Genomic DNA, 24,656 nt, shown 5'->3' with positions numbered 1-24,656 from the left:
ATAGCCTTGAGCTTTGCAAAAAATGACAAGAATTAGTGTGTGGAAGTTCCTTAACTTTCTTTAAGATTCCCGTTATGTAGTAATCGGACGGCTTCCGTTCAACGATCACCACAAGAACCCTCAGTACGTAGTTGTGTGGTGCGTTAAAAATACGAGCACGAAGAGATTACTGAGACTACAAAGCGAAACCAAATCACACGACTCTCGTGAAGTTGTTGACCCCTCCGCGGATCTTGAGCTTGGGTCCGACTTGGGCAACGGATCGGATCAAGTCGCGACTGCAAAACCCGCAATTGGCTTCGGATCAAGCATGAGATCCGACCCGTGGTCTGATCCGTCAACTCCCCGTTTCCCATCCACGGCCACTGTTCTCGAATCGAATCCGTATCCCATGTCCCAGCGAAGGGGACGAACCAGGAGAGCGAGAAGCGAAACGAAGGCGGAGCTCGGAGGGAGAGAGAGAGATGATGAAGGATCTCTAATGGCGCTCGTCGTGATTCTTACCGTAACGTCCCTCCAAAGCCCCCCAATCGCCTCTTCCGACTCTTTCCAAGCGTCACCTCCGATCTCCCCCCTTTTCTCGCCCTCGGGAGGGGAAACCCTATGTTTCCCCGTGGTCGGCCCCTCGTTTCTCTTTTAATTCACTAGCGTGAGCTGCTCCCGCGAAGCCCAGGTAGCTTCCTGTTCCACGGCCTCCTTGTGATCGAATCTGTTTCCTGGGAATAACGGCGATTCATTTCTATTCCCAGGCTTAGCAATTCGTTGGTTTACTGCAGGAATTATGCTCTAACTGTGTCATATTCGCAAGGGGCGGTAATCTTTCTATCATATCAGGAGTGGGATTCACTGCAGAGAGGCCGCGAAGCTTAGCTTGCATTAAAGGTGCGATTGTTATCTTCATTATATTTTTTTTGCTTCGTTTCCCCATGTTTTCGGCCTCTGCTTTCTTGTTTCGATGTCTGTGCTTTGTATTACGTGCATACTGATGATTTTTTGGTCCTCTGGTAAATTACAGGGGTTTCGTGCTTATCTATTTCGACCTTCTTCTTCGTTTACTAGTTCCTCTAGTTCTGTTGACAAAACTTGAAACCATTCCCGGGTTTTCCTGATCGCATAAGAGGAATATCACCAAATTTTGGTTTCCTAGCTGGGGAACCAAACTGGAGAAGGTAAAAGATATTATTTTTCTCATCGCCTCTGTTAACCGATCAAATCGTGCAGCTTTTTGTATGGATTAGAAATGCTACTTGATCTTTTTGAGAGGAAGTCTTTTTATGCCATGTGAACAGTCACATTGCTTGAGATACGAAAGAAGCATGACAAGTTGTAAAAGCATAAAACAGCTCTGGTTGAAGTCTTGGTAGTTCCAGTTATATCCCATTGGTTCTCATGCATTTCTGTGGTCCTTCTCCTCAATCCTATTTATAGTGGTTCAAAGTTGAAACTAGATATTGGTTCCAACATTTCTTCCCATAGTTGACTTTTCCTCTTATCTAACTTTCCCAGAAATGCTTTTAAGAGTATTGTATCTGTATCTGGGGCTATTTCTAAGTTGATAATTTCTAATAGGTTTTTAGATAATCAGTTGCCAGTTATATATATTACATGTGCTAATATAGGCTAAATTGATGCTGGTATTATATTACTCTTTTATAAGTGGATTTCAGAGGCAAACCAGTTTCCCTTTTTTTATGTTTGGTCATCAAGTAAAGGAATGAATTTGATGGCAATTCTGTTTGCTTATTAACATCTTGCTCTTCCTTTAAGATCTCTTCCTACCAATTGAGACCAGCTTCACCTATGGGTATGCCTTTACGTGGGTAACCTATATATACTGGAATATGAATCCTGTAATGCTGTTGTGGATAAAGTCATTCTGGAGAGTTTTCCTTTGTTTAGCTTATTAGCATTAGCTAGAATAGATAAGGAACTAGTCCCTTCTTGTCTAGGAGCTATAGTAGTCAGTTTGCTTCGGAAAAGTTCCAGCTCTAGTTAGCTTGTAGTGTTCTCCAACTTCAAGGAGACAACATGTAATTTATTTCAGCACTAGTATTTACCTGTTGTTAATAAGTTTGGTCAGTTTGAAAAGACATGAGGTTGAGAAATCCTTAATATTTTGAAGTACTGTGTACTGGAACCAATCTTAGTAATCTACAGGTGACAAAAGAGCCACTCTCAGTCCTTGCTTATTGTAGATATCAACTTAAACAGAGTGAATTGACCGGCTTTGACTTTGACATTGTGGAAAACCCAAGAGCTTTAGGAACTGTTGACAAAGTTTTGAGTAATTTGTGCACTAAGAGCAAAGACTAAAGCTGGTCTAATAATTTGGGGTCTACTTATGTACACATTGTTATCATATTGTACTTATCCTTTGAGTTTTCCTAGAATGTTCGATTTTATAGGAAAAGTAAATGGAGCAGATGCTCCAACACTGTAGGTTGGGCCAGCCACTAGCCAGGCATAAGCATGTGACTATATGTTTGGAATTAATAAAATTTTCATTTTCTTTTCAAATCTGTGGTAACTCTTTCTGTGTCCTACATATCAGTTATGGACTATGATACAAGTCAAATTATATTAGATCATAGTAACAAGTGTGTTTTTGTTTCTTTAGACCAAATGTATGTCAAGGATATTGGCAAGACTCTCTCTCTCTCTCTCTCTCTCTCTCTCTCTATATATATATATATATATATATATATATATATATATATATATATATATGTTTATTTATATTAATGATAATCAATCTAGCATACCATGTTTGTCATCCAAAATTTGATCATCATGATTATTACATTAAGTGATAAGTGTTTTTGCTTTTTTAATTAGGATAAATTAAGGTAGTTTATTGATATATCTCATATTCGCTGTTCCTGCAAAATGATGTGATGGTTTTGAATTGACCAGTCAGACTAAAGTTGAATCACTAGAGAATATTTTTCTTACCGATGTCTGTTGTGATTTTGACACCTATTATATTTCTTTCAGGAGATGTCTACTAGCTCTCCTTATGATGAAGAGCATACGGGCACCAATGATGGTGGAATGGAGTTCCCAGCCATTGGGGATGGACACTTTGTCTTCGAGGATAAAAATTTGGTTTTTCATGAAGATGATCAAGTTCAACAGGAACTTGAGGTACAGTTGGGTGAGGATGGTCAATCTAATGTTAGTGCGACTGTGTTATGGAAACATGTTGTCAAGGGAAAAAAATGTGGAAATGCTCATGGTGGTTCTCATGTTTTTAAGTGTAAATACTGCCACAAAATATATCATGGAACCTACACACGTGTTTATGCACATTTGATGGGCCATAAAAAAGGAGAAAGCAAGGGAATTGGATATTGTTCTGTTGTAAAAGCAGACAAAAATCTACAAATGCAGATAAAGAGAGAAGTTGAGCAAGTTGAGAGTACACCAAACGTTGTTCCTCTGAAGAAGTCAAAGCTCAATGCATGTTCAGTGGCAACTTCACAAGGGCCTTCTTTAGCCTTATCCTATGTAAGTCCTTTTGAGCAGGATTACTCAACACAGGACAGAGATGATGTTGATTCTAAGGTAGTACGCTGTTTGTGTGCTAATGGCATCCCTTTCAATGTTCTGCGATCACCATATTGGGAAGAAATGGTATTGGCAATTAGTAAAGAATTGGGATATAAAAGCCCATCATATGAGAAAGCAAATACTATCTTTTTAGAAAATGAACGAAATAAGATTGACAGAGAATTGGATGACTTCAAGCAGAAGTGGCCCCTTTATGGGATTTCAATTGTTTCAAATGGTTGGAGTGACATCAAAAATCAACCTTTGATAAACATACTGGCTTCAAACCAGTTTGGATCCATGTTTTTACATGCCCTTGACTTTGTAGTAGTTGAGAAGTCTCAGAAAAGAATTTCTGATTATATGGTAGAAACAATTGAAAAGGTGGGACCATGTAATGTTGTTCAGTTGATCACAGACAATTCTATTGATTGTAGAGCTGCAAGCGAAGAAGTGGCAAAAGTGTATCCTTACATATTTTGGAATCCTTGCATGGTTCACACTTTATATTTGATACTGAAGGATATTATAAATGCTCTTCCTTGGCTTAAGCAGACATATAAAACTGCAAAAAGTATAGTCAAATATATCTTATATCATTCCCAAGCTGTAGATATTTTCCAAAGCTTTTCAAAATTAGAGTTGCTAAAAGTTACAGCCATAACATATGCTTCACACTATATCACTCTTTATCTTCTACTTGACATAAGAGAATCTCTGACAGCTGCTGTCTTGTCAGATCGATGGGAATTCTGGGCTACCTTTCCAAATATAGATGAGAAAATAAAACTTCATGGGAATGATGTGAAGGAAGCAGTCATGTCTGAGAACTTTTGGGTAGCAGTACAGTTGGCCTTATCTATAATCAGACCAATATACAAAATGATCAAATTTACTGATCAAGATGGTCCCATTATTGGTGAAGTATGTGATAGAATGGATAATATGTTGGGAGAAATTAGAGAAAATCTGAGAGGACGAGAGGATATGTATATGATTTTGGAAGAGAAGGTTTTCATTAGATGGAACAAGAGAAATGTTCCATTACAATGCTTGGCCTATGCTCTCACCCCAAAGTATTACGATGAAGAGTACCTTCAAATTCCTGCACCAGGAGGTAGGAAGAGATGCCCTCCAGGTAGGTTCTTTCTTCTACTTCTTTTCTTTCCTTTTCTAGTAAACATAAATTTATTAAGCTTCTTTTGTGTTTCCTTTTAGGATGCTTGGTTAGAAGCTTTGCAAAGGTTCTTTCTTCTCTTTCTTTTTTTTTTCTTTTGCAGTCAACATAATATATTCTGCTTTTTTTCATTTTCCAGTACAACATTTTCGTAGAATTCTTGCAATTTATGTGCAGCTTATGTTTTAAAAAAAGGATAATGTAGCGCTGTTTGTTTACAGATCAAGATGACGAGATATTTGATAGTGCTGTTGCTGCAATATGTAAAATGCACCCAAATGTTGATCATCAAGACATTGTTCGTGTGCAATTCCTGTCCTTTGTCGAAAAGAAGGGGAAGTTCTCCTCTCCAGTAGCCAAGAGAGATGCCAGAAATCCCAAAATCAATGTTTTGCAGTGGTGGAAGTTTCATGGAGGTGATACAAAAGAGCTAAGAGATGTGGCCTTTAAAGTTCTTTCACAATCAATCAGCTCTTTGTCTGTTGACAGACCATGGAGTACTTATAGCTACATCCGTGGTGCAAAAAGACATGAACTTAATTCACATCGTGCTGACGATCTGGCATATGTACATTCTAACTTGAGATTGTTGTCCAGGTTGACTCTCTGCTTTTTTTTCTCAGCTATCAGATTTATTATCATGATCTAGATATACCTTTTTTTCTCCGCAACTCACCTCTTGGCATATGCTCATTTAGGTTTAGTTCAAGTTATAAATATGGCCCTCACAGGAAATGGGATGTAAACCCTGAACTTCCTCTAGTGGATGAATCTGCTTTACAATGGGAGGATTTATGCTTCATGGGTCTTGATGACGATGATGCATTGTTGAAACAAGCTTCTCACTCTAGTATTCCAATACAAGAGCTTTTGAGGATCATCGAGGATGTTCCTTCCAGCAACAATCAAAATGGTGAACAAAGTCAAATAACCAGTTCTGTTCGTACAGGTGGAGTGAGAGGAGGCCAAGCTGGCATTACCAGTAGGATTGATCCAAAGGGGAAAACAAAAAAATTCTTGTGACTATAACAGCTTTGTGTTGTTTTCTCTTTCTAACTGTTCTCAAATTTCAGAATTAGAGGTTAATGAATGTTTCTGCTTCGGATCTTACAACTAATGAAGATTTCTAGTTCTTTCCTAGATAGAATGTAAAGGTCACCACACCACATGTAGATGGTGATCTTCCTAGGTTTATTGTGAATCATAGTATATTACCCATCATGAAATTAGTCCTGTAAATTGTAAGATGCTAATTCAGCTCAGTTAAAATGTTTTGTGCATGGATTGTTTGTGCGCCTGAATCATTTGTAACTGTTTCAGTAATATTTGATGTATCTTTAATATGTTTTCCCTCTATCACCTGAAGATCCAAGAAGTTCTTTTTCCAGAATCCTTGGATTATGTTGAATTCCTCAGATGATTATGTTGGAACAAGAACCACATTGCCACTGTATAGATGCTACTGGGTTAGTGATAGGTTTTTTAGCCTTGCAAATAAGAAAGAAATGAACATGCAATAGTGTCTGCCTCTTGCAACTATTAAGTGATCAAACTTCTTACAATCATAAACTCGGAACATCGATTAGCTAAGAAGGCTTCCCAATAAAATGGACAGCACAAATTGCAGAGAACAATGAGGTATAATGCATATCCTTGTTACATAATGACCATTACTATTGGACTTCAAATCCAGGTGATTTGGCACAAAACATGTCAAGGTCAACCACTGCTCAAGGAACAGAAGCCACAGGCAGGGACAAAGAAAACCTGTCATACATAAAAGGACAATAAACATTTGCAAATAGTTCAGGTTTTCCAACACAATCATCTTATACATCAATTATATATAATCACATTTGTGTTCTTACAATGTCTTCCAACACTATATATCGATGGTCAATACAAGCCCTATGATTCAAATGGCACACACAATCAATAATACAATTGTTCTAGTTTACGGATTCTACAGATTGATTTTGACCTTAAACAATGGTTTGCCAGGCAAAGGATCCTCTACTAGCCCCGTCCTTGCTGCCTCAGTGGGTTCTCAGCTGTCACCACTCTGATTCAGATACATTGACCATTCAGTATTCTCAGATGCACAATTCCAGCTCTTTCGGCAGCGAGAAACCTGCTGATAGAGATTCCACACTTGAGCCACGGCAATCAGCTTAACCCACTTGCGAATCGATGTTGCAACAAGTGTCATAGTTATATCAGGCTGCCAAGTTTCCATAATAAATTTGTCGATCTCATCCTCTCTCAGGCTTCTTTCCACCAATCTACTGGTACATGGTTCATTCTGAAATGTATGCTCATCGACATTATCACTTGAGTTGAACATGGTAGCTTGGAAGGAACCAGGGGCTTGAAATGATTGCATGCTCTGCTTAGCAGAAGTATCATGAAAAAACTGCTCGATGCCCACTTGAGTGACTAGTTCATCTGTCAAGCAATTCAACACTAGACTAGAATTAGTATGGGAGATCAAGGACATGAATTTTATTCCATCACATTACAAAATTCAGTTACCATTTTCCATCTGTATGCTTGACTCTGGAATCTGTATACCATTTGGTGTTGGTGGGCACATGGTGGAGTGGTTAACTAGCAAATTGATGATCTCAGTTGAAACAGGCTGCAGAAGAAAATAATGCAGTTCAAAACACAAAGTACAACTCTTTGTAAGCAAATAATAGATGTATGGGGAAAGAAAAGAGGATATTTCTGTATGGTGTTTTCCTCAGTTGCAAGAAGGTTCATTTTCGCCATACCAAAATAGAAACAAGAAGCATGAGCATAATACAAAGCAGAATCACAAAGTTGAGTAAGATCTTTCAACTGCAATCTTTTGTTCGGTTATGACTAGGTGCTAGCCAGACCAAAGCATGACCAAGATGCAAGACCTAGATAACTAGAACACATGGCTGAGTCACAATTCTAAGGAGGGATCTTTCTATCACAATATTGGTTTGTTGAAAACTAGGTATGCATTTACAAGGTAAAGAGGTCCTGTCTCTACACTTGATAAGGACACGGAAGCAAACCGTGACCTCCTGGGATAAGAAGCATATGTAGACTCGATGATGAAAAATATAGAACTAAGAATACTGATTGCCTAATTTAGACTAGCTGGTAACCCTGTGTCATATACAGCAATGCAACTTATAAGCTCATCTGAGGATCCTAATCATTCAGTAGCCCACTCAGCAACATACTATGCACCAGCCACTTTTCAACACTTTGTTACTGTCTCTTCGGAGATAACAGATTAAAAAAAAAACAGTTCATTACTACCTAGAAGCTTGACATTCAATATACTGCACTTCTTGAATCACTGATGGAAAATAATTCTACTGGCATAAACACGACCAATGATACAACCCATACCAAGACACCAGACCTACTGCATTAAGGAAATAGATGCTAATTTGTTTTAATATATAAACTAACTTACTCCTGTATTGTCATGCAGTTACATGTTTTAGAGTGGGAAAATTTAGGATTTCCTCTCCTGAGAAATTTATGCATTTCAGCCCACAGATTTAAGATAATAGGCCAACAACTAAAGCCTCAGGTTTGACTGAAAATGTTTCTTCATGTCATATCATATCGCACTAAGTAAATTTCCTTGACTAGTTTCTTCTGCAATAAATGGAACATAATGCTTGAGAGTAGCAGAATAAGGATTGAATTGATTTATATCGATAGATGGGTCTATTATCATTAACTTGGTCTTAACCATTTTGTATCACATGGTTATAGGCCCATCAAATTAATGAGTTGGTTTTCCCAAGGAGATGCATCATGACAGACCAACATATGGAATCCAGAATTTGTGGGCATTAGTTGCTGGAGGCAGCACCTTAACACCTCCACCATCATGTTCTGTGATCCCCACAAGTACAAGTTCAGTTCTCAGAATTTTAATTTAATGCCTGAAATAAATTACTCCCATGATATTTTACATGATCAAAATGTGTCCAAGCCATGAAGTGCTACAAACAAAAATAGAAGTACAAAGGAAAGTATCACTTACACAGGAATTTTCTGTTTCCTGAGACCATGTAGATTTCTTTAAAGGATGAACACCATATTTAGAAAAAGTATCTTCCAGTTGAGGTAAATGATTTGTAATCTCACCATATGGTGCAAAAGGTTCATTAAGTAAACCCACTTGTCCAAATGCATCATCTGTTCAAAATTACAAAAATATCAAAAGAAGATCAAAGCATGAAACTTTTTTGAGAGACAATGGTTAGGTACCTGAAAGATGTGGAACACGTGAGCCAAGTGAGCTTGATACTGTAACTAAGTGATCATATTCTTGAGAGAGGGGAACAGGAATGTTGTCAACCATCATGTGATCCGAGTTAAAGTTTTTCGTATCTTCAAAAGCAAGTCCTTTCCAGATCTCTACTAAAGCCTGCAAACCAAAAGGACATTGGCTCATGACATCTTACCACAATGGTACCATGAAATAGATAAACCCCGGTCATCAACTTTATACCTGTGACAAAATAACTATCTTAAGAGAAAACTTATGTTACGAATTGCATAAGATTTCACTTTATATCTTTTTGAACAAATTAGAATAAGCTAATAGTTATGCAAGAACTTTCTTTGGTAATGCTCAATATGAAGTACTCGCTTTCATGTAATACAAGTGTAACCACAAAACTTGAAGGAAAGAATTACAGCATGGTTTCTGCCTTTCTGGCTTATGCTCATTGAACTTGCTGCTTTCCTACTTGGAAATTAACTACCTGGACCAGCTTAAGAGAAAATTCATCCTAAATGCAAGAATACTAAGTCAACTGATGCCACAACATGCCATCAGCCAGAAGGAAACTATTCAGAGCACGGGTTAATTCAGATTCGGTAAAGTCCCTCAAAATTTCAACCTTTGGAAGTCATCCAACCAAAAACAAAGAACATGCTTGAAGTTGTGACGTTTGAACAGGTATCAATTACTAAAGGTTATTGAAGCAACAACCAATATTCACTTTACATTGTTTATAGTAACTCGTTCTAGGAATGGACTCTGTGAGACCTGTTTGCGCTCAAACTTGTGGTTGTTGTTTTCTTTCAAAAAGAGTAATATAAGCAAGCTGTTTTGACATTTAATCTTTTACCAAATAGCAATTTAATATTGTTGTTCTTGGAGCACATAAAAACTTCCTGAAACCCTTTCACAAAAGAACTAGAATAATGCTAGATATGCACGAGAACAATTGTCGCTGTAAATTTACCTCTTATCTGACTGCCATCAATTGTTTTAATCAAGGTTCGCTGTACCGTACCATACCGACGTTTCGACCCGGGCTCGGTATGGTACGGTACTGGTGTACCGGGCGGTATATCAGGGCGTACCAAGCGGTACACCCTGGTGTACCGAATATTTTTTTTATTTTTTTTATTATAGTACTGTAGCATTGTAGCGGTACCGGGCGGTCCGCGTACCAATAACCTGTCGGACCGGTACGTACCGCCCGGTATGGGCGGTATGCTTCAGTACGGCAGACCTTGGTTTTAATTGTAAAGCTAACTAACCCTATTCACTCTCTATGGTCCCCTATTGCGGATAAGTCAATCCACATTCCCACCAAAACCCAGGAGCTAGGACGAGAGCAATACCATCAAAAGCTGGAGGAATTCTACTGATAGATGCAGAAGAAAGGGCAAAAGAAGGTTTGGTAGAGGTAGAGGAGAGGTGACAGCACATTCTGTGAAGCAAACAGAAAGGACTTGGAACCATACGATTATAAAGGAAAAGAGAGACGAAGAAATTAAACTTTGGGAATGACAAAGCAGCTACTTCAGTTTTCTCCCAAGAAACTGCATGCATAATTTCACCCAACAAGTGTTTTATCAATAAAAAGAAAGAATGGAGCAGCCACCTGCCCTCAGTAGTTGATCAAGACATTGTGCTAGCAAGATCATTCTATCTGAACATTGTGTTTGAAGCTTGACCCAAACCCTGGACCACCCTGACAATTTGACAGGTCTAACCTACAGCAGGGATCATCTTACCTTATTACCTGTGCTTTAAAAAGGTCCACCACAATCTTCTTAAACCAAGTTATAAGATATATTGAATTATGAACATGCAAATGCAGAATAAGAAAAAACTAGCATTAGCAACAATAATCATCAATGAATATCTGGAGATATATCCTGAATTCTAATATGAACCTTCTGAGGTGCACTGAAGTTACTGATAGTGTGATAATGGCCATCCAGTTTTGCCCCAAGAAGCTCATACACCGAGTTGAAAATGAGAGCGACACTCTGTCCAACAACATTATAAGAATAAAGCTCTTTGCCTGGTGGACATTCCCTAGCATTTGCAACAATTGCTTCCCATGTCCTTTTTGCAATTCCTTTCTTGCTTGACTCTCCATTGCCAAGTAACTGAAGTTTGACAAGAGAAAAAAGTATATTAATAAATGATCTTGTAATTGAACTTCTCAGGTAAAAAAGAACTGGCAGGTATTGCTTACTTTGCGCAGATTATCATGATCCATAGAAAGGGCTTGTAAAAATTGTTTCACACAATGTATTCCAGCATTCACAAGTCTTTTGTGAAAAGGACCATCTTTCCGTATTTTCTCCAGGTACCAAACTTCATCAGTCAATGATGGAGGATGACGCTTCTCGTTCACTGAAATTGAAGACAATAAAACACTGTAATATAAACCCTTGCTTACTTTGATCAGTCAATGATGAGACACATAATTTGCTGCATTATCCCTTCAAAATTGTCACCTAAGATTATTAATAAAATAGAAATTCAGCCTATTTATGGATAACATTCTTTGAAGGCTGCAGGTTCCAATCATGTTAGTGTGAATGATGATTATGCAAATCTCAAAATCTGTATTCTAGTTACAAATTTCAAGGGTTGACAAACTATAAATCCTTATAAAGAACGTCAACTCTACAATACGCTGCAAACATCAACTGATATATTTTTTAAACCCCTGATATGCAATATATCTTTGCAAGAAACTTGAAGGCCCTCCTAGCTACCTGAATGAGCTCCTATAACAATGATTGTCCAAAGTTTAAACTCATACCACGATGCACTAAAAAGCTCCCCTTTTCTTAAGTTATTCAAGTATACAGGTGTATATGCTCTATGATCACACTATTTTGCAACAAGAAAATATTTTTCACACAATGTTTATAAGAAAACACTTCAGAAGTAAAGGCATTTACTTGATAAATCATTCTTTTCTTAGCATAGATTTATATAACTTATTCCAGGTAAAGAATAAAAAAATACAAATATTGATGAGACCTTAACAATAAAATGTAAAACTGAACAGAATGCCCGTGGTCTGGAGACCAAAGTTGAATATCATTTTAAAAACATCATTAAGTTCCTTGGGGAGTTCTTCTGTATATGACTATCAGTTTACATATTTTCAACCATGAATTCCTGTTCATTAATGCAAGCATGTAGATGATGTTTTAATCTTGATGCTCCTGACTTTATCACCTTCTTCTTGCAGTAAGGCATGTTAAACTCCATCTACCCTCTTCTTCTTGCAGCAATCAGCCTTAATTTTTCTTTTTTTCTCTCATGGGTTGCTTGATGATCTTTTCTGAATGGCTTTCTTCTGTGGGTTTTGGATGTTCCTAGTACATCTTTTGATAAGATTGTTATAATTAGAGACCTACAACCACATTCTTAAGAAAGCATAGCAATTTCAGCAAGAATCAATGTAAGTAATATATTATACATGCTAGTTTCAATAAACTGCAGTCTTGCAAGAAGGCTGTTTGCTCAGTCTAATTCAATTTTCCATGAATACTTGAGAAACTAGATTTTGCTACTAAGAACGCAACAAAAATTACCTTAGATAGCATTCTCATAATGATTTATGTTGATCTCTGGTGTCTTAAATCAAGTTCAATTAACATAATGCTTCCTTCTTTATGGTGCATTTTGGTATCTACAAGTTTCTAGTTTAATTGCAAAATCACATGCACTTGTCTCCATAATAGTCAAGCGATAATTAAAGAAGTGAAAAAGGTTAACAAAATGTGGACTTACACTGTCCACGACGATCCTTTACCCGGAGAGGTTCACTTATTCCTTCTTGAGCGCCTTCAGCTTTATAAAGTCTCACAGCTAGCCTAAATTTCTGACTTCTAGTCCAAATGGAGTTATCACTAAAAGAGACATTATCAAGATAACCAACACCATTGGTCAGCTGAATAACCAGTTTTCCCATAAGCAGTGGTCCTTTACCCTCTCTTGCAACAACAATATGATTGTTGAATTCATCTTTAGTCCATCTTTTTTGTCCATCACAATAAAAATCACCATGGAGAGCAAGAACCTCAACCATCACTGAAGACCAGCGACCAGAAGTGACCCTTTTTCCTGCGGTAGTATCAATTATTGATATCTGGACAAGATTTTGGTCCTTTGTCATTATTGGCTTTAATGTGTAAAGCTTCTCAGGCAAGCCATTCTGGAATTGCAGCTGGTATAACTCAGCATCCGAACTGAGCAAATGACAATATCTTTTACTGGCCCATTTATAACATGCAGACATCAGACACTCAAATGCTACTAAATGCAACAGATAAATTACTGTAATGCTCATGTAAGATGATATATGTCAAGTTAATAAAGTTCTAACAGTATACTTGCCTATGTTTAAGCACCAAACACTACAAGTTATTATGGACAGGGAAACATGACAAGATATGGAAAAAGTAGGACATGACATAACATGGAAAAAGACAATTTTGTGTCTAGGATAAATTTTGTATGGTTAAAACATACGAGTGTCATATATGTATCTCAAAGCAGAACAATAATTCATATAAACAACAATAATTTCTTAAAGTACTTTAAATGCATACCCAAAAAATTAGAAAATATTGTAGGCCAAATGACTAAAATACATACATATGTTGTGTTCAACATGTGTTGAGGACTTATATAGATGATATTATTGTTCTATATGTACCACGAATTAATATAAATAAGAATGGAATATACAGATGTCCTAATATATTTAAGTGTATTCAGCAATTGTTGTAAAGTATATAACAGGCACAAAGAGCAACATAGCCACAATACAAACATGACAAGCATTTTTTAACTGGTCATGCTTCACAAGTAATGACAAAAATCCAGTTGTTTTATACATCCAAGCCCATGAGGAACACATAAAAGAACTATTGCAAGGTACTTTGGATGCAGAACACTGAATACAAAATTAAGACAAAAAAATTTACCTGGGAACTGGAAGTGACCAATTAACAAGCGACTTCCTTATTTCATCTTGCACCTATTCATGCAGAATGACAAATTATGAGAAGCCAATTATAGTGTAACTATGATGATAGACACAACATGCGTAACAAAAGTACAAGTTAATTGCAACCGATGTGTATCTCCAGAGAAATAAGATAAAATTTTCTTACTACCAGCTATTATGCTCTTTGGTCCTATTTGAGACAAAGCATTAATTATGGGACAAGTAACCAACAACTTAACATAATAATATAATTAACTAAAAATTATCCCAGGGATGGTCAAACCGTCCAAGTAATGCCAACAAAAATACATCATCTAAGGCTTTCTCACTGAGTATGATTGCAGGTGGGTTTTAAAGAAGATTGCCTACATTTGGTAGAAAGATTGGAAGCCCAAATACCAATATCCATACTGTACACTTTACACCCAAGAAAATAAATTGTCGATGGAAGAAGCAAATCCGCCACTAGTTTTGTTAATCTCCAGGAAACAAACTATTGGTTAAATATTTCGTCACAGACAAAATAGATTACCTCCTCAACCTTCCAAAAGACTTTGCGAATTGGGCGTGTAAGAAAGACGACTATGTGCGATAAATCATGACAACTATGTAAGAGTAGGAGAAAAAAGAAATCAAAATCAAAGGCGATAATGAAAACGATTTTAACTTATACCTCCAAAAGAAAGATTAAAACAACAACAAAAACACAAAGGATCAGATGTTAAACCCTCCACGACGAGATCAAATGCGAACTTTTCTCATTTCTTGTAATCCTACATAGACTCAGATCAAGACAAGCCCTTTACCGCTCTGCGAACAACCGACTCCAGTCTCGTCAAGAAACGCTTCATGTGCTGCTCGCCCATGACCTCTCTGGAACCAAAAAGAAGACGCAAAAGATAAGAAGAAGAAGAAGAAAAGCCTCGGGTCGAAAACGAAACCTTGTGTTGCCCGCTTACAGGATTAGGGGCCGCCATCGCTTTATTGTCCGAGATCCCTCCCCGCCCTCCCGCTCCTCCTCCCCCGGGGCAAGCAGAGGCCGCTTCTTGGTCGCCATGAGAGCTCGCAAGAGGGAATGTCGACGAGCGGCGGATCGCTCGGCTTTTATATAGAACCTCGGAGGGAAACAACCATGGAAACTTCACATCATCCATTTAAGTCTTCGCTCTGGTCTTATAATATATATATAATCTCATGTAACGCCTACATGGAGACTCCAATTAACAGCTATCACAGCTTAACTTGATCGAGCGACCAAACAGGAATAAGATCGACCCATCGGTTGCCAGGTCATCGGGTATGACACGATCGCTTATCGGGCCCACAATTTGTGACGAATGAGCAACGCTTCCTTTGTGCCTGCTGGCTTTGGCCGGCATACGAGAATAGTACTCCCCCGGAGGGGCAGCGCCTGTTGGTCTTGCCGTTGTGGCCAATCGCCTACGGAAGACGCTATGATAGTGGAGAAAGGGCGACTGACGTCACCCCGCAATGTTCCGAGGGTGAGCCCTCCGTTCTGTGTTAGGCTTCTGTCCTTCGATAATTATGTTCGGGATATGATATTTCAACACTAAACTAATGTTTTGGATCTAAAAAAAATCAAAAATTTTAAATCCTCAAACTAATAAAATGGATCAAAAATCATCATCAATAGATTAATTTTCTAAAGCTGCAAGAGACTAGAAAATGAGCAGAATCTTGAGATTCCAAAAGACGTGTCCTGACTTCTTTCAGCTAACATTTTATTGTTTCCTTTTGAAAGAGATGCTTGCACTTGAATTATACATAACTATGACCTATACACTACAGTGCTGTATCACAGATTCCAAGCACTCGTCTTCTTGCAATACAACTATAACTCTATAAGATCACCTCCCCCTCTGCCAGAGATGTGGGCAATTCTGATGCCCAAGGTGGCAACTCGCCAAGTGAGATCAGGCATTGCCATAGCCGCAGCTGCTGCCACCACTTGGTTGACTCCACTACAAGTTGTCGTCAATTATCGTGGACAGCACAAGCTCCCGCACAAACTCGCTCCTCCGAGCTCTCTCCTCATCTTGGTAAGATAGAGTTGGTTCGGCACTGGAAAGCAGGCTCAGGAACGTTAGGCAATCAAAATGAGATCTAAAAGAAGAGACAAAAAGGTCTGAATGAGAATAACAAGATAGCAGCGACGATGCAACTGATGCCATGCTTTGTAAAAGACAATAATTTGAAGTCATTACAGCCCTTTTGGCATAGAGAACAGAAGGCGATATCCTATTGGCAGTCATAATTTGAAGTCAGCCCTCCCATTCACCATCAAAACTCAAGAGGCAATGGTTTCAATTGACATAAATGCTAATATGTTGAAGCTCAATAACCATTATTCATGCGTGTTTTATTCAAATGACAGGTATTAATCTTAAACACACCATAACAGTGGGACAGTAGTCCTGTCCGCTGATTTACAGACAGCAGAATTAATTTCCTAGCAGTGTTTCATATCGAGGATCATTGGAATGATTTTTTTTTTCTCCTGTCACGATTATTAGTTCCTACTAAAAGGTCACAATGGATACATAAATGGCCATTTATATCTAATGAACAATGACATATGTCATACATAACCAGAAAAAAGAATCAAGTTTTTCTAAGTAGACTTTAATTTGGTAACCATGTAAAGAATGAACAATAATTACAACAGATGAAGTATGAAATTCAACCAAAAGTCAAATTAGCAAGAGAAAAAAGCAACTGAATTATTGGATTTTTAAAAGGAGATAGAAAATATATAACATTCCAGTGGATCTTGTAATGAAAAATTAGACAATGAAACATATTTCTAATCAATATTGCAAATAGCAACTCTACCGTGTGAATGATTAGCAATTCTGAGCACAACCTAAAAGAACTGGTAGCAAAAAGATCGAGTATGCTTGCCCAAAGTAAAAACAATGAATGTTAAATCCCAGGAACTTGATACTTTACATGGTTCCAGATTAATTTTGTAAAGTGGCTAAGTATGCCATGGCTGCCAGGTTTACAGGATAGATAAAGACACAGCCGAACTTCAAATTGATATTGGGCCAAGAAGCGAAGCCCAGAAGTCAGGCCTAGCATTGTGAGTGTTTTTAGGTTCATGGTTGAAGGAATTGGAGGTTCAATATGGGCTTGCTCAAGGATGACAGTACTTGTTTCTCACCTTCACACCAAGCTATCATTTGCTTTAAACATTGTTTCATCAAATTCTAGTGTTCGCTTTACAGACAGCCCTCTCTGTTGTTATTCGTGTTGCCAAATTTAAGAAACAAAATGCAGTAAAACGATCTTAATTCTTGTGCATTTTCACCACAGTGTTTACTGCATTTATCATAAGTTACTCTAAATAATTTGAATCAAGGTTCGCAATACCGTACCGTACCGGTATTTCGACCTGGGCTCGGTACCGGTACGGTACGGTATACCGAGCGGTACACTCAGGTGTGACGAGTACTGTAGCACTGTACAGTGCTACAGTGCACTCGGACCGGTAACAGTCGGTCCGCGTACCGACAACCTGTCGAACCGGTACGTACCGCCCGTACCGGGCGGTATGGTTCGGTATGGCAGACCCTGATTTGAATTTGGGCTAGTTAACCGTTTCTCATTATGAAATTTGATTACCCTTTGGTCCAGAAGTGATGCTTATAACTGTCAAGATCCCTACATGTTGATGGTTCAATTAATTTCACCAGTGACTGGTTATCATCAGCTTCATGGCTCACTTCGAAATAGGGTAATGTCTTACCCTTCAGAACAGGGTTCGCACTACAAGTGGCTAACAGGTACAATGCAAAAGTATGATATAAGTACAAACAGTGATGTAATTGGATGCCAAGTGAATGACAATATCCAAAGTGAAATAGGAATATCATATACAGAAACTCTGAGTAGGTTTGTCAAATTTGTATGGCTCACATTCGGATAATTCAAAGCAACTTATAGAGAGACAAGTCAGTTCGTCTATCAGTAAAACTATCCTTCTATATATAGATTTGTGAAACCCACATTAAATATCAATCTAAATTATCATACATTTACTTCTGTTTTAACAAGTGATCAATATGCAAACAGTAGGAAGCCCATATAACCCACTTCTTGATAATATATGTACAGATCTCATGCAATAAGTTGATGCAATCATTATAACAATAGGAGTGGAAAAAAGAAGAATATAATTCAACACAAAATGCCAGTATTTCATACCTATTTTCCACCTTATCATCTGAAATTTCATCCACTGTGCTTTCTTCATCAGAGATTACAGCTTGTACATCTTTTGAAGGTTCCACTTCAGGCAAACTGAAAATGAACGATGACAGTAAAGGATCAGGTGCAGCATTGGAGGATGCAAGCGTGTCTGATGAGCCTCCACAGGAAAATCGAAGATTGGCATCCTGCAATTCCTTTCTCAGGAACGAAAGTGTCGAATGAGATCTTGATGAACCTTTGGAAAGTCTCCTTTCATGCTGCATGTGAGCTCTTGGTTAAGAAACTTGTCTGAGCAACTCAATATAGAACATGGCATTTGCACAATAGGAACTGAATAATAACTCGTTGAGAAAATCTTCTGCTTGAAAAGAAAGATTTAATTATTCAATAACTATAGGAAAAAAATCAATAGGAGCATCAGACTCGATAGAAACAGATAATGGGATTCAAAAAAGGATATCTTAAAGAAATTTCCATGCTGCACTGTTATGTGGCCAACTATGTCCATTGCAACTCTGGCCGCACATATAGGGCATACCTGTAAAAAAAAGAAGCTAATGTCAGGACAAGAAACATCACCGACATATAACGAATTAAACACACAGATAATATAAATGTGAGATTTTTTGCTAAATTCAAATGAATAATGGTAAGTCAATAATACATCCACTAAAGGCAAACTTTGGGGCAAAGGAAAGTTATTTTGGTCACAACAACAAGACAAGTCACTCAAAAGGTTAGTTCACATAAAAGTGGATCCTGCTCAAGCAAATATTTATACAACACAAGACACTACTTACTGTTTTATATGGCTACTAAAGTGATAAATATAACAATATGATTAAAGAATATATGCAACATATTCAAGTTGAAGATCAAAATCAGTAAAAAAAACTGCCTAGGGCCTGGAAACAGACCTATTGAGACAAGCTACAGTTGGGTGTAAAACAATAGGGCTGCAAATCTACTATTTTCTCAAGATGGATTCCTTTATAACTAGCATTTGACAACCTCAAATAACCAGGTTTTCTCTCCAAATATCCATCATTCATTGGAGCTTGTACAATTTAGGTCCACACTGAAAATAAAGACTTTAATTGGGTTAAATTGGATTTTAAGGTCAGATAAGTATATTATCATTAACTTTGGCTTAAGCATTTTTGATAAGTGGCTCAAAGTTAATGGATCAAATATCCGATAAGAATTGTGATAAATGATATCATAGCGTATTGGACTTGGTGAGAGAATCAAGCTGGACCATGACAACAACATGCCCAAATCTTGGGATGTAATAGCTAAAGATTTCTTTTGATTTTTTCCTTGAGCTCTAAGATGTGGTTAGGGACATATCTAAGGATAATACATTGGTACAATCCAGGGATGAAATCCTAGTTCCATCACTCTTTCGAAGCCACCATTTTCATGCTAACTGAACAACCACAAGAAGAATCTAAACATACTGAATTTCTGAATAAGTATAATTCAAGAGATATAGATATGCAATTCAGACTGCAGAGACATAAAAGTCCATGGGAACAAAACAACTATAAATCTCTCGCTTCTGAATGACTAAAATATCAATTTAAACCACGACTATATGAGAGATGAAAATTATACAAAAATCATTTTAAATACTAAAAAAAATAACTGGATGAAAGGAAAGTTTGTAGCATCATAGAATAGGACTTGGGGAAGCCACCAAAACCCAAAACCTTTTGCAAAAATCAAACACAAGAATTGATATCAAAAACGAAGAAAACGTTTAAGAAAAAGGCTTCCTATTTCAGTAAGGTCAAATAAAGTAACAAACAAGCATCACAAGGGGCTGATACCTTCAGAAGAAAATACAGAGTCGCACTCGTAACACAGGAAGGCAACTCACAAGCAACGTACAACAGGGTACCAAAAGGCCAAAAAAACGACGTTTTTTTCTTGGAAGAATCCCATCAAAATCCCATTTTTGATCCAACAGTCAAAAGAAAACAAACAGAGTGACACAGCAGACCAAAACCCTTTCAAATGCATCCCAAGGACCAGAATTGACATACTATCTCAGTCTTCACTTCCACTGGGTGCTCATCATCAAGATGACAGCACAATCCCACCAGATCGAAGTCCTCGAAGCAAAACGGGCACGGAAACTCCGCTCGAGAGTCATCTTCTCCTCCGTCGGTGTCCTCCAATCCAAGGTACATATCTAACATCCAGAAAAAAGGGGTAATAAGGAAACAATTAGAACCGGTCCCGCTAACACTAACCAAAACAATGAAGGAACAGCAACATCCTCCAGTACTAACCGTATCGGGATCGAAGAATCGACTCGTGGCGCTTCGAGGCGGAGGACAACCGATCCCATGAGTCCATCTCCATGGCTTCTTCCCGTTTCGAATCCGGCCGTAAAGGGAAACCCTAATAAAGAAGAGGAGCTGAAGAGGAGGAGTTGGCGGCGAGCGGCCTCTGGTGGAAAATTAAAGAGCCTTGGCGAGAGAAGAGAGGCAAAGGAAGCCGCGTTGTGCGCCAGGGGTAGAAAAGGAGGTGGCGAAAGGGCACCGCAATTGCTTCGGTCGGAAGCAGCAACAGAGAAGACGACAAAGGGAGAGTGATGGGCCGCTCGGGTCCACAATGCCACCAATGGAAGGTCGATTCGGTACCACGTGTCAAACTGAGGCGATATGTAAAGGGGATTCGCTGATTTGCATCACCGGAGCGGATCCGTGGAGTTATTCGAGTCGAGCCGTTTGCTGTACGGACGCGATGGGATCTGGAATGAAGCACGTGCGAGTGTTGCGGCTGAGAAGAAGCCACGTGCGATGGATGACTCATGTGGCCCGCTTCCCGGGATGAACGCACGTGGAAGCTCGCCATATTGCACGTGGAATACGCGTGCTTCTGTTGTGTATTTGTCCACCGGTCAAACTTACGTGTGTACCCGTAGATTCTACGTATCCGTATGAACTCATAGATTGGCATCTACACTAGTGGAGGAGTTCGAGCATGCAAACTGACATCTACGTATCCGTATTTACCCGCTTTTCTGGCTGTGTTAGCGAATGATGCGTTGTCTCCCAAGTCGGTTACTGTGTGAGTGCCACCAAAGTGTCGAGACTGAAAGAAGACGGATGTGGAGATGAATCATCAAAGTGGATCACCTGAACTCAGTGCTGACAACGAGGATATCATCAATCATTCATCGTTTAATACGTGTTCTTTACCTTATTTTTTAGATTAAAAATAAAAAATAAAAATTATTTTTTACTGGATTGCCCATGTAGACAAAGATTCAAGATAAATATTATATTTTTATATGTAAAAATAAAATAAATTTAAATTATTATTTATCTTTTAAAAAGTGTTTAGAATTTAGGATTGTTATAATTTTATGATGCATAAATATTTTAATTTTATTTTTTTTATATTAATAAATAATAATTATTTATTTATGATATTAGAATGATTATTTGACTTATAATGATTTTATTAAAATTCTTATTTTTAGATTAATACAATAATTCTAATTCATTTAACTATATATTCAAGAATTATGTGTAATTTTTTATGATTTAATTAGTTTTAAATTTAAATTATTTAATTTATATATTTGAGTTACTTTCTAATAATTAAAAATATTAAAATCTAATTTAATAAAAAAAATCTAATTGGGGTCTGACCTAAATCAGGTCGATCAATCAGATCGGAGCAACCCAACCCTTATGGTTATGTACAATCCAGCCCATATAGTCAAGTATGACCTAGCCCTTGTGACCATGTACAACCTAACCCTTACAATCAAGTTTGACTTGGCCTATATGATATAGGTACAACCTAGCTTACGTGACTATATAAGACTTTGTAGTAAGAGAGATTCATAGGGAGAGGAGCAATATCTCTTCTCTTATATTTAAGACAAATATCCTTTCGGGTAGAATCCAAATAAATACTAATTAATGAATGGACATCTCGAAAAATATAAAAGTGATCAATGTGCAAAGGTCACCTTGGAAAGCGTAAGAAAAAACTATCATGACGAAAGATATAAGATAAAATATACCCGAGGCACAAGTCGAGAAAACTTAACCTACATAAAAAAAACTCATTGTGATGGGAGGCACAAGACAAAATATACTTGAGATATATGAGTCGAGAAAATCCAACAACATGAGATAAAATCTACTATAACGAGACACAAAGCAAAATGTGCTCGAAGCACATGAGTCGAAAAAATCTGACTCGTGTGAGAAAAAACCTGTTATTCACAAGAGGTATAAGACAAAATATTCTCGAGGCCCATGAGTTAAGAAAACTTGACCCATATGAGGAAAATTCGTCATGACGGGAGGCACAAAACAAAATATACTCGAGGCATGTGAGTCGAAAAAAATTGTCTGCATGAGAATAAACACACTATGATGGGAGTACAAGGCGAAGTGCTCACCGAGGTTGTCGATTCAAGGTATATGTCAAGCTCAAATCGAGCATCCTTGCCCCTTATTGGTGATTTGCCCAACGCATGGAAGTTAAGCACCATCGACCTCGTCAGCATTCACCTAATGTGCAGATGTTGGGCATCCTTAAGCCTCATTGGAGCTCACTCGATAAGTAGAGTTCAAGCATCCTCGACCATCGTAGATCAACTCTTAGAGGTTGTCGATTTAAGGTATAGGTTGGGCATCCTCGACCCTCGAAGGTGATGCTCGAAGGTCGTTAATTCAAGACACGGGTTAGGCACCCTTAACCCTCGTCGATGATTTGCCCGATGAGTGGACGTTGGGTGCCCCTGACCCTTGGAGATTGTCGATTGAAATGCACAAGCCAAGCATCCCTTAACCTATGTCGCCTAATGCATAGAGGTCGGGTATCCTCGACTCTCGGAGGTTGTTGATTAAAGGCATATGTCAAGCATCCTCGACCCCCGTCGGTGATTTGCTTGACTCATGGAGGTCGGGTGTCCTCACCCTCATTGGTGCTCACTCGATGCATGGAGGTGTCACCAACCCTCGGAGGTTAGTGCTTCAAGGCATAGGTCAAGTCAGACATCTCTATCCCATATTAGTATTTGCTCGATGCAAGGACCCAACCCCCATTGGCATTCACCCCATGAGTCGGAGAACCAATCAAAGAACCATAAGCTGAATGTGTCGGATGAACCAGATGTCACACTTCAGGTCCATCTTGCAAGAACCCTTAAAGCATGCTTTCGAAAGGGACAAATGATTTTGGGGAGTGAGGGGGGGGGGGAGATATCGTCAACAATTCACCATATGACATGTGTCATTTGCATGACATCTATGCTCGAGGAAAGAGAGTAAAGTTATCCCTCATTTGACTGTCTATGTTAATAAGGGTCCAATGTAGGAGGTTGCAAGCTATTTCACCCTTATCACTCATATGGAAAAAAATGTCAAGGAGAGATTATTAGAGGCGATTGAGGATTATCTCTCTATAACATATTTTATAGAATATTTTCTCCCTTTATAATCATATATAAAAGTTTATAGTCAAAAAAAGAAAATCATATTTGACCACATGCGATCATACACACATATTTCAGTTTATTAACTTGAGACTCGAAAGGATCGGATCGAAAAACATCTTTCGATCTCAATCTTCGTAAAAGTGACATCTCGAGACTCCATGTTTTTATCTTGATTATATCTTGAATAATCTTACGTACATGAATTTAGACTATATAGGGTTAACCGAGATGTTAATGACATCTTTCCATAACACATGCGATGCAAGTAGAAAATATTACGACCATGATCAATTGGGCACAACGATCGACAATTTGATTCATTTTAACTATCATTAATACAATCGATCTTACATAACGATCACTAATGTGATTGATATTGGGGTCGATGTGTGGTGAGGACATACATAGACATTTGTCCCCTAAAGAATATGAAAACCAGCAGCGTCAGTGATCACTCGCTTTTCACCCCACAAGCATGCTTCTGTGGTCACTATCAACGGTTTTCTATAAGGCTGATTCACTAGTTCTATACATAACTACATACATACATATATATATATATATATATATATATATATATATATATATATATATATATATATATATATATTATTCTTTTATAATTGTTAGTATTTGATAATTGAGGGATATATTTTCCTACTTGTCTTATCATTATTTTGTGTATCTTAGATTTTATAAGACATATTAAAAACTTTCCATATAGGAAAATATTAAAAATATTAATTTTATATAAAAATATCATATTTGGAGGCTTTAAAAATTAAGATCCACTGTAGAGATTGAAGTGGAAGATGGGCTCTATTTAATATGATTTATGATACTTGTAAAGACTAAATAATAACATGTCATTGAACATTCAAACACATGCATCAAGTAGTAGGAAAATTAAGTAAATTTAAGTTAAAAAGAAATAAGTGAT

The 24,656-nt window shown here is 37.8% G+C and overlaps 3 protein-coding genes across 6 annotated transcripts; 1 reads left to right on the top strand and 2 right to left on the bottom strand.

The window, feature by feature from the left end:
* The first annotated feature begins 376 nt into the window (after nt 1-376).
* LOC135608167 (uncharacterized) lies at nt 377-6,006 on the top strand. 3 transcript variants are annotated; one of them, XM_065100731.1, is made up of 6 exons: nt 377-673; nt 777-882; nt 1,016-1,169; nt 2,995-4,687; nt 4,948-5,323; nt 5,425-6,006. In XM_065100731.1, the coding sequence occupies exons 4-6, from the start codon at nt 2,998-3,000 to the stop codon at nt 5,747-5,749; spliced, it is 2,391 nt and encodes a 796-aa protein (XP_064956803.1). In that variant the 5' UTR covers nt 377-673; nt 777-882; nt 1,016-1,169; nt 2,995-2,997; the 3' UTR covers nt 5,750-6,006. The 3 variants fall into 3 exon arrangements, with proteins under 3 accessions (XP_064956803.1, XP_064956804.1, XP_064956805.1); XM_065100732.1 differs by having other exon boundaries at nt 750-882; XM_065100733.1 differs by lacking the exon at nt 1,016-1,169.
* A 512-nt stretch (nt 6,007-6,518) lies between these two features.
* Nucleotides 6,519-15,181, bottom strand: LOC135608166 (calmodulin-binding protein 60 A-like). 2 transcript variants are annotated; one of them, XM_065100729.1, is made up of 10 exons: nt 14,970-15,181; nt 14,817-14,883; nt 13,988-14,040; nt 12,789-13,270; nt 11,230-11,390; nt 10,922-11,140; nt 8,993-9,152; nt 8,766-8,920; nt 7,259-7,364; nt 6,519-7,171 (listed from the first exon to the last, which is right to left on the bottom strand). In XM_065100729.1, exons 1-10 carry the CDS (start codon nt 15,065-15,067, stop codon nt 6,774-6,776), a joined length of 1,899 nt encoding a protein of 632 aa, XP_064956801.1. In that variant the 5' UTR covers nt 15,068-15,181; the 3' UTR covers nt 6,519-6,773. The 2 variants fall into 2 exon arrangements, with proteins under 2 accessions (XP_064956801.1, XP_064956802.1); XM_065100730.1 differs by having other exon boundaries at nt 12,789-13,246.
* A 506-nt stretch (nt 15,182-15,687) lies between these two features.
* LOC135608165 (protein DEHYDRATION-INDUCED 19 homolog 2-like) lies at nt 15,688-20,765 on the bottom strand. Its single transcript, XM_065100728.1, has 5 exons — nt 20,541-20,765; nt 20,292-20,440; nt 18,704-18,781; nt 18,238-18,506; nt 15,688-16,092 (listed from the first exon to the last, which is right to left on the bottom strand). Exons 1-5 carry the CDS (start codon nt 20,611-20,613, stop codon nt 15,993-15,995), a joined length of 669 nt encoding a protein of 222 aa, XP_064956800.1. The 5' UTR covers nt 20,614-20,765; the 3' UTR covers nt 15,688-15,992.
* Nucleotides 20,766-24,656: the final 3,891 nt, after the last annotated feature.

Source organism: Musa acuminata, chromosome BXJ2-3, assembly GCF_036884655.1.
Source record: "Musa acuminata AAA Group cultivar baxijiao chromosome BXJ2-3, Cavendish_Baxijiao_AAA, whole genome shotgun sequence".
Classification (NCBI taxonomy): domain Eukaryota; kingdom Viridiplantae; phylum Streptophyta; class Magnoliopsida; order Zingiberales; family Musaceae; genus Musa; species Musa acuminata.
Note: the sequence above shows the minus strand (reverse complement) of the source record. Positions and strands in the feature narration are given on the sequence as shown.

Coding starts and splice junctions, on each gene's coding strand:
- LOC135608167 (XM_065100733.1), top strand. CDS start 2,998: ATGTCTACTAGCTCTCCTTATGATGAAGAGCATACGGGCACCAATGAT. Junction 4,688..4,947: donor TAGGAAGAGATGCCCTCCAG/GTAGGTTCTTTC, acceptor GTTTGTTTACAG/ATCAAGATGACGAGATATTT. Junction 5,324..5,424: donor AACTTGAGATTGTTGTCCAG/GTTGACTCTCTG, acceptor ATGCTCATTTAG/GTTTAGTTCAAGTTATAAAT.
- LOC135608166 (XM_065100729.1), bottom strand. CDS start 15,067: ATGGCGACCAAGAAGCGGCCTCTGCTTGCCCCGGGGGAGGAGGAGCGG. Junction 14,041..14,816: donor AGTCGGTTGTTCGCAGAGCG/GTAAAGGGCTTG, acceptor CTGCATGAATAG/GTGCAAGATGAAATAAGGAA. Junction 11,391..12,788: donor AAAGGATCGTCGTGGACAGT/GTAAGTCCACAT, acceptor CTTCAATTTCAG/TGAACGAGAAGCGTCATCCT.
- LOC135608165 (XM_065100728.1), bottom strand. CDS start 20,613: ATGGAGATGGACTCATGGGATCGGTTGTCCTCCGCCTCGAAGCGCCAC. Junction 18,782..20,291: donor TGGAAGTGAAGACTGAGATA/GTATGTCAATTC, acceptor TTTTTTTTACAG/GTATGCCCTATATGTGCGGC. Junction 18,507..18,703: donor AGCATGGAAATTTCTTTAAG/ATATCCTTTTTT, acceptor CCAAGAGCTCAC/ATGCAGCATGAAAGGAGACT.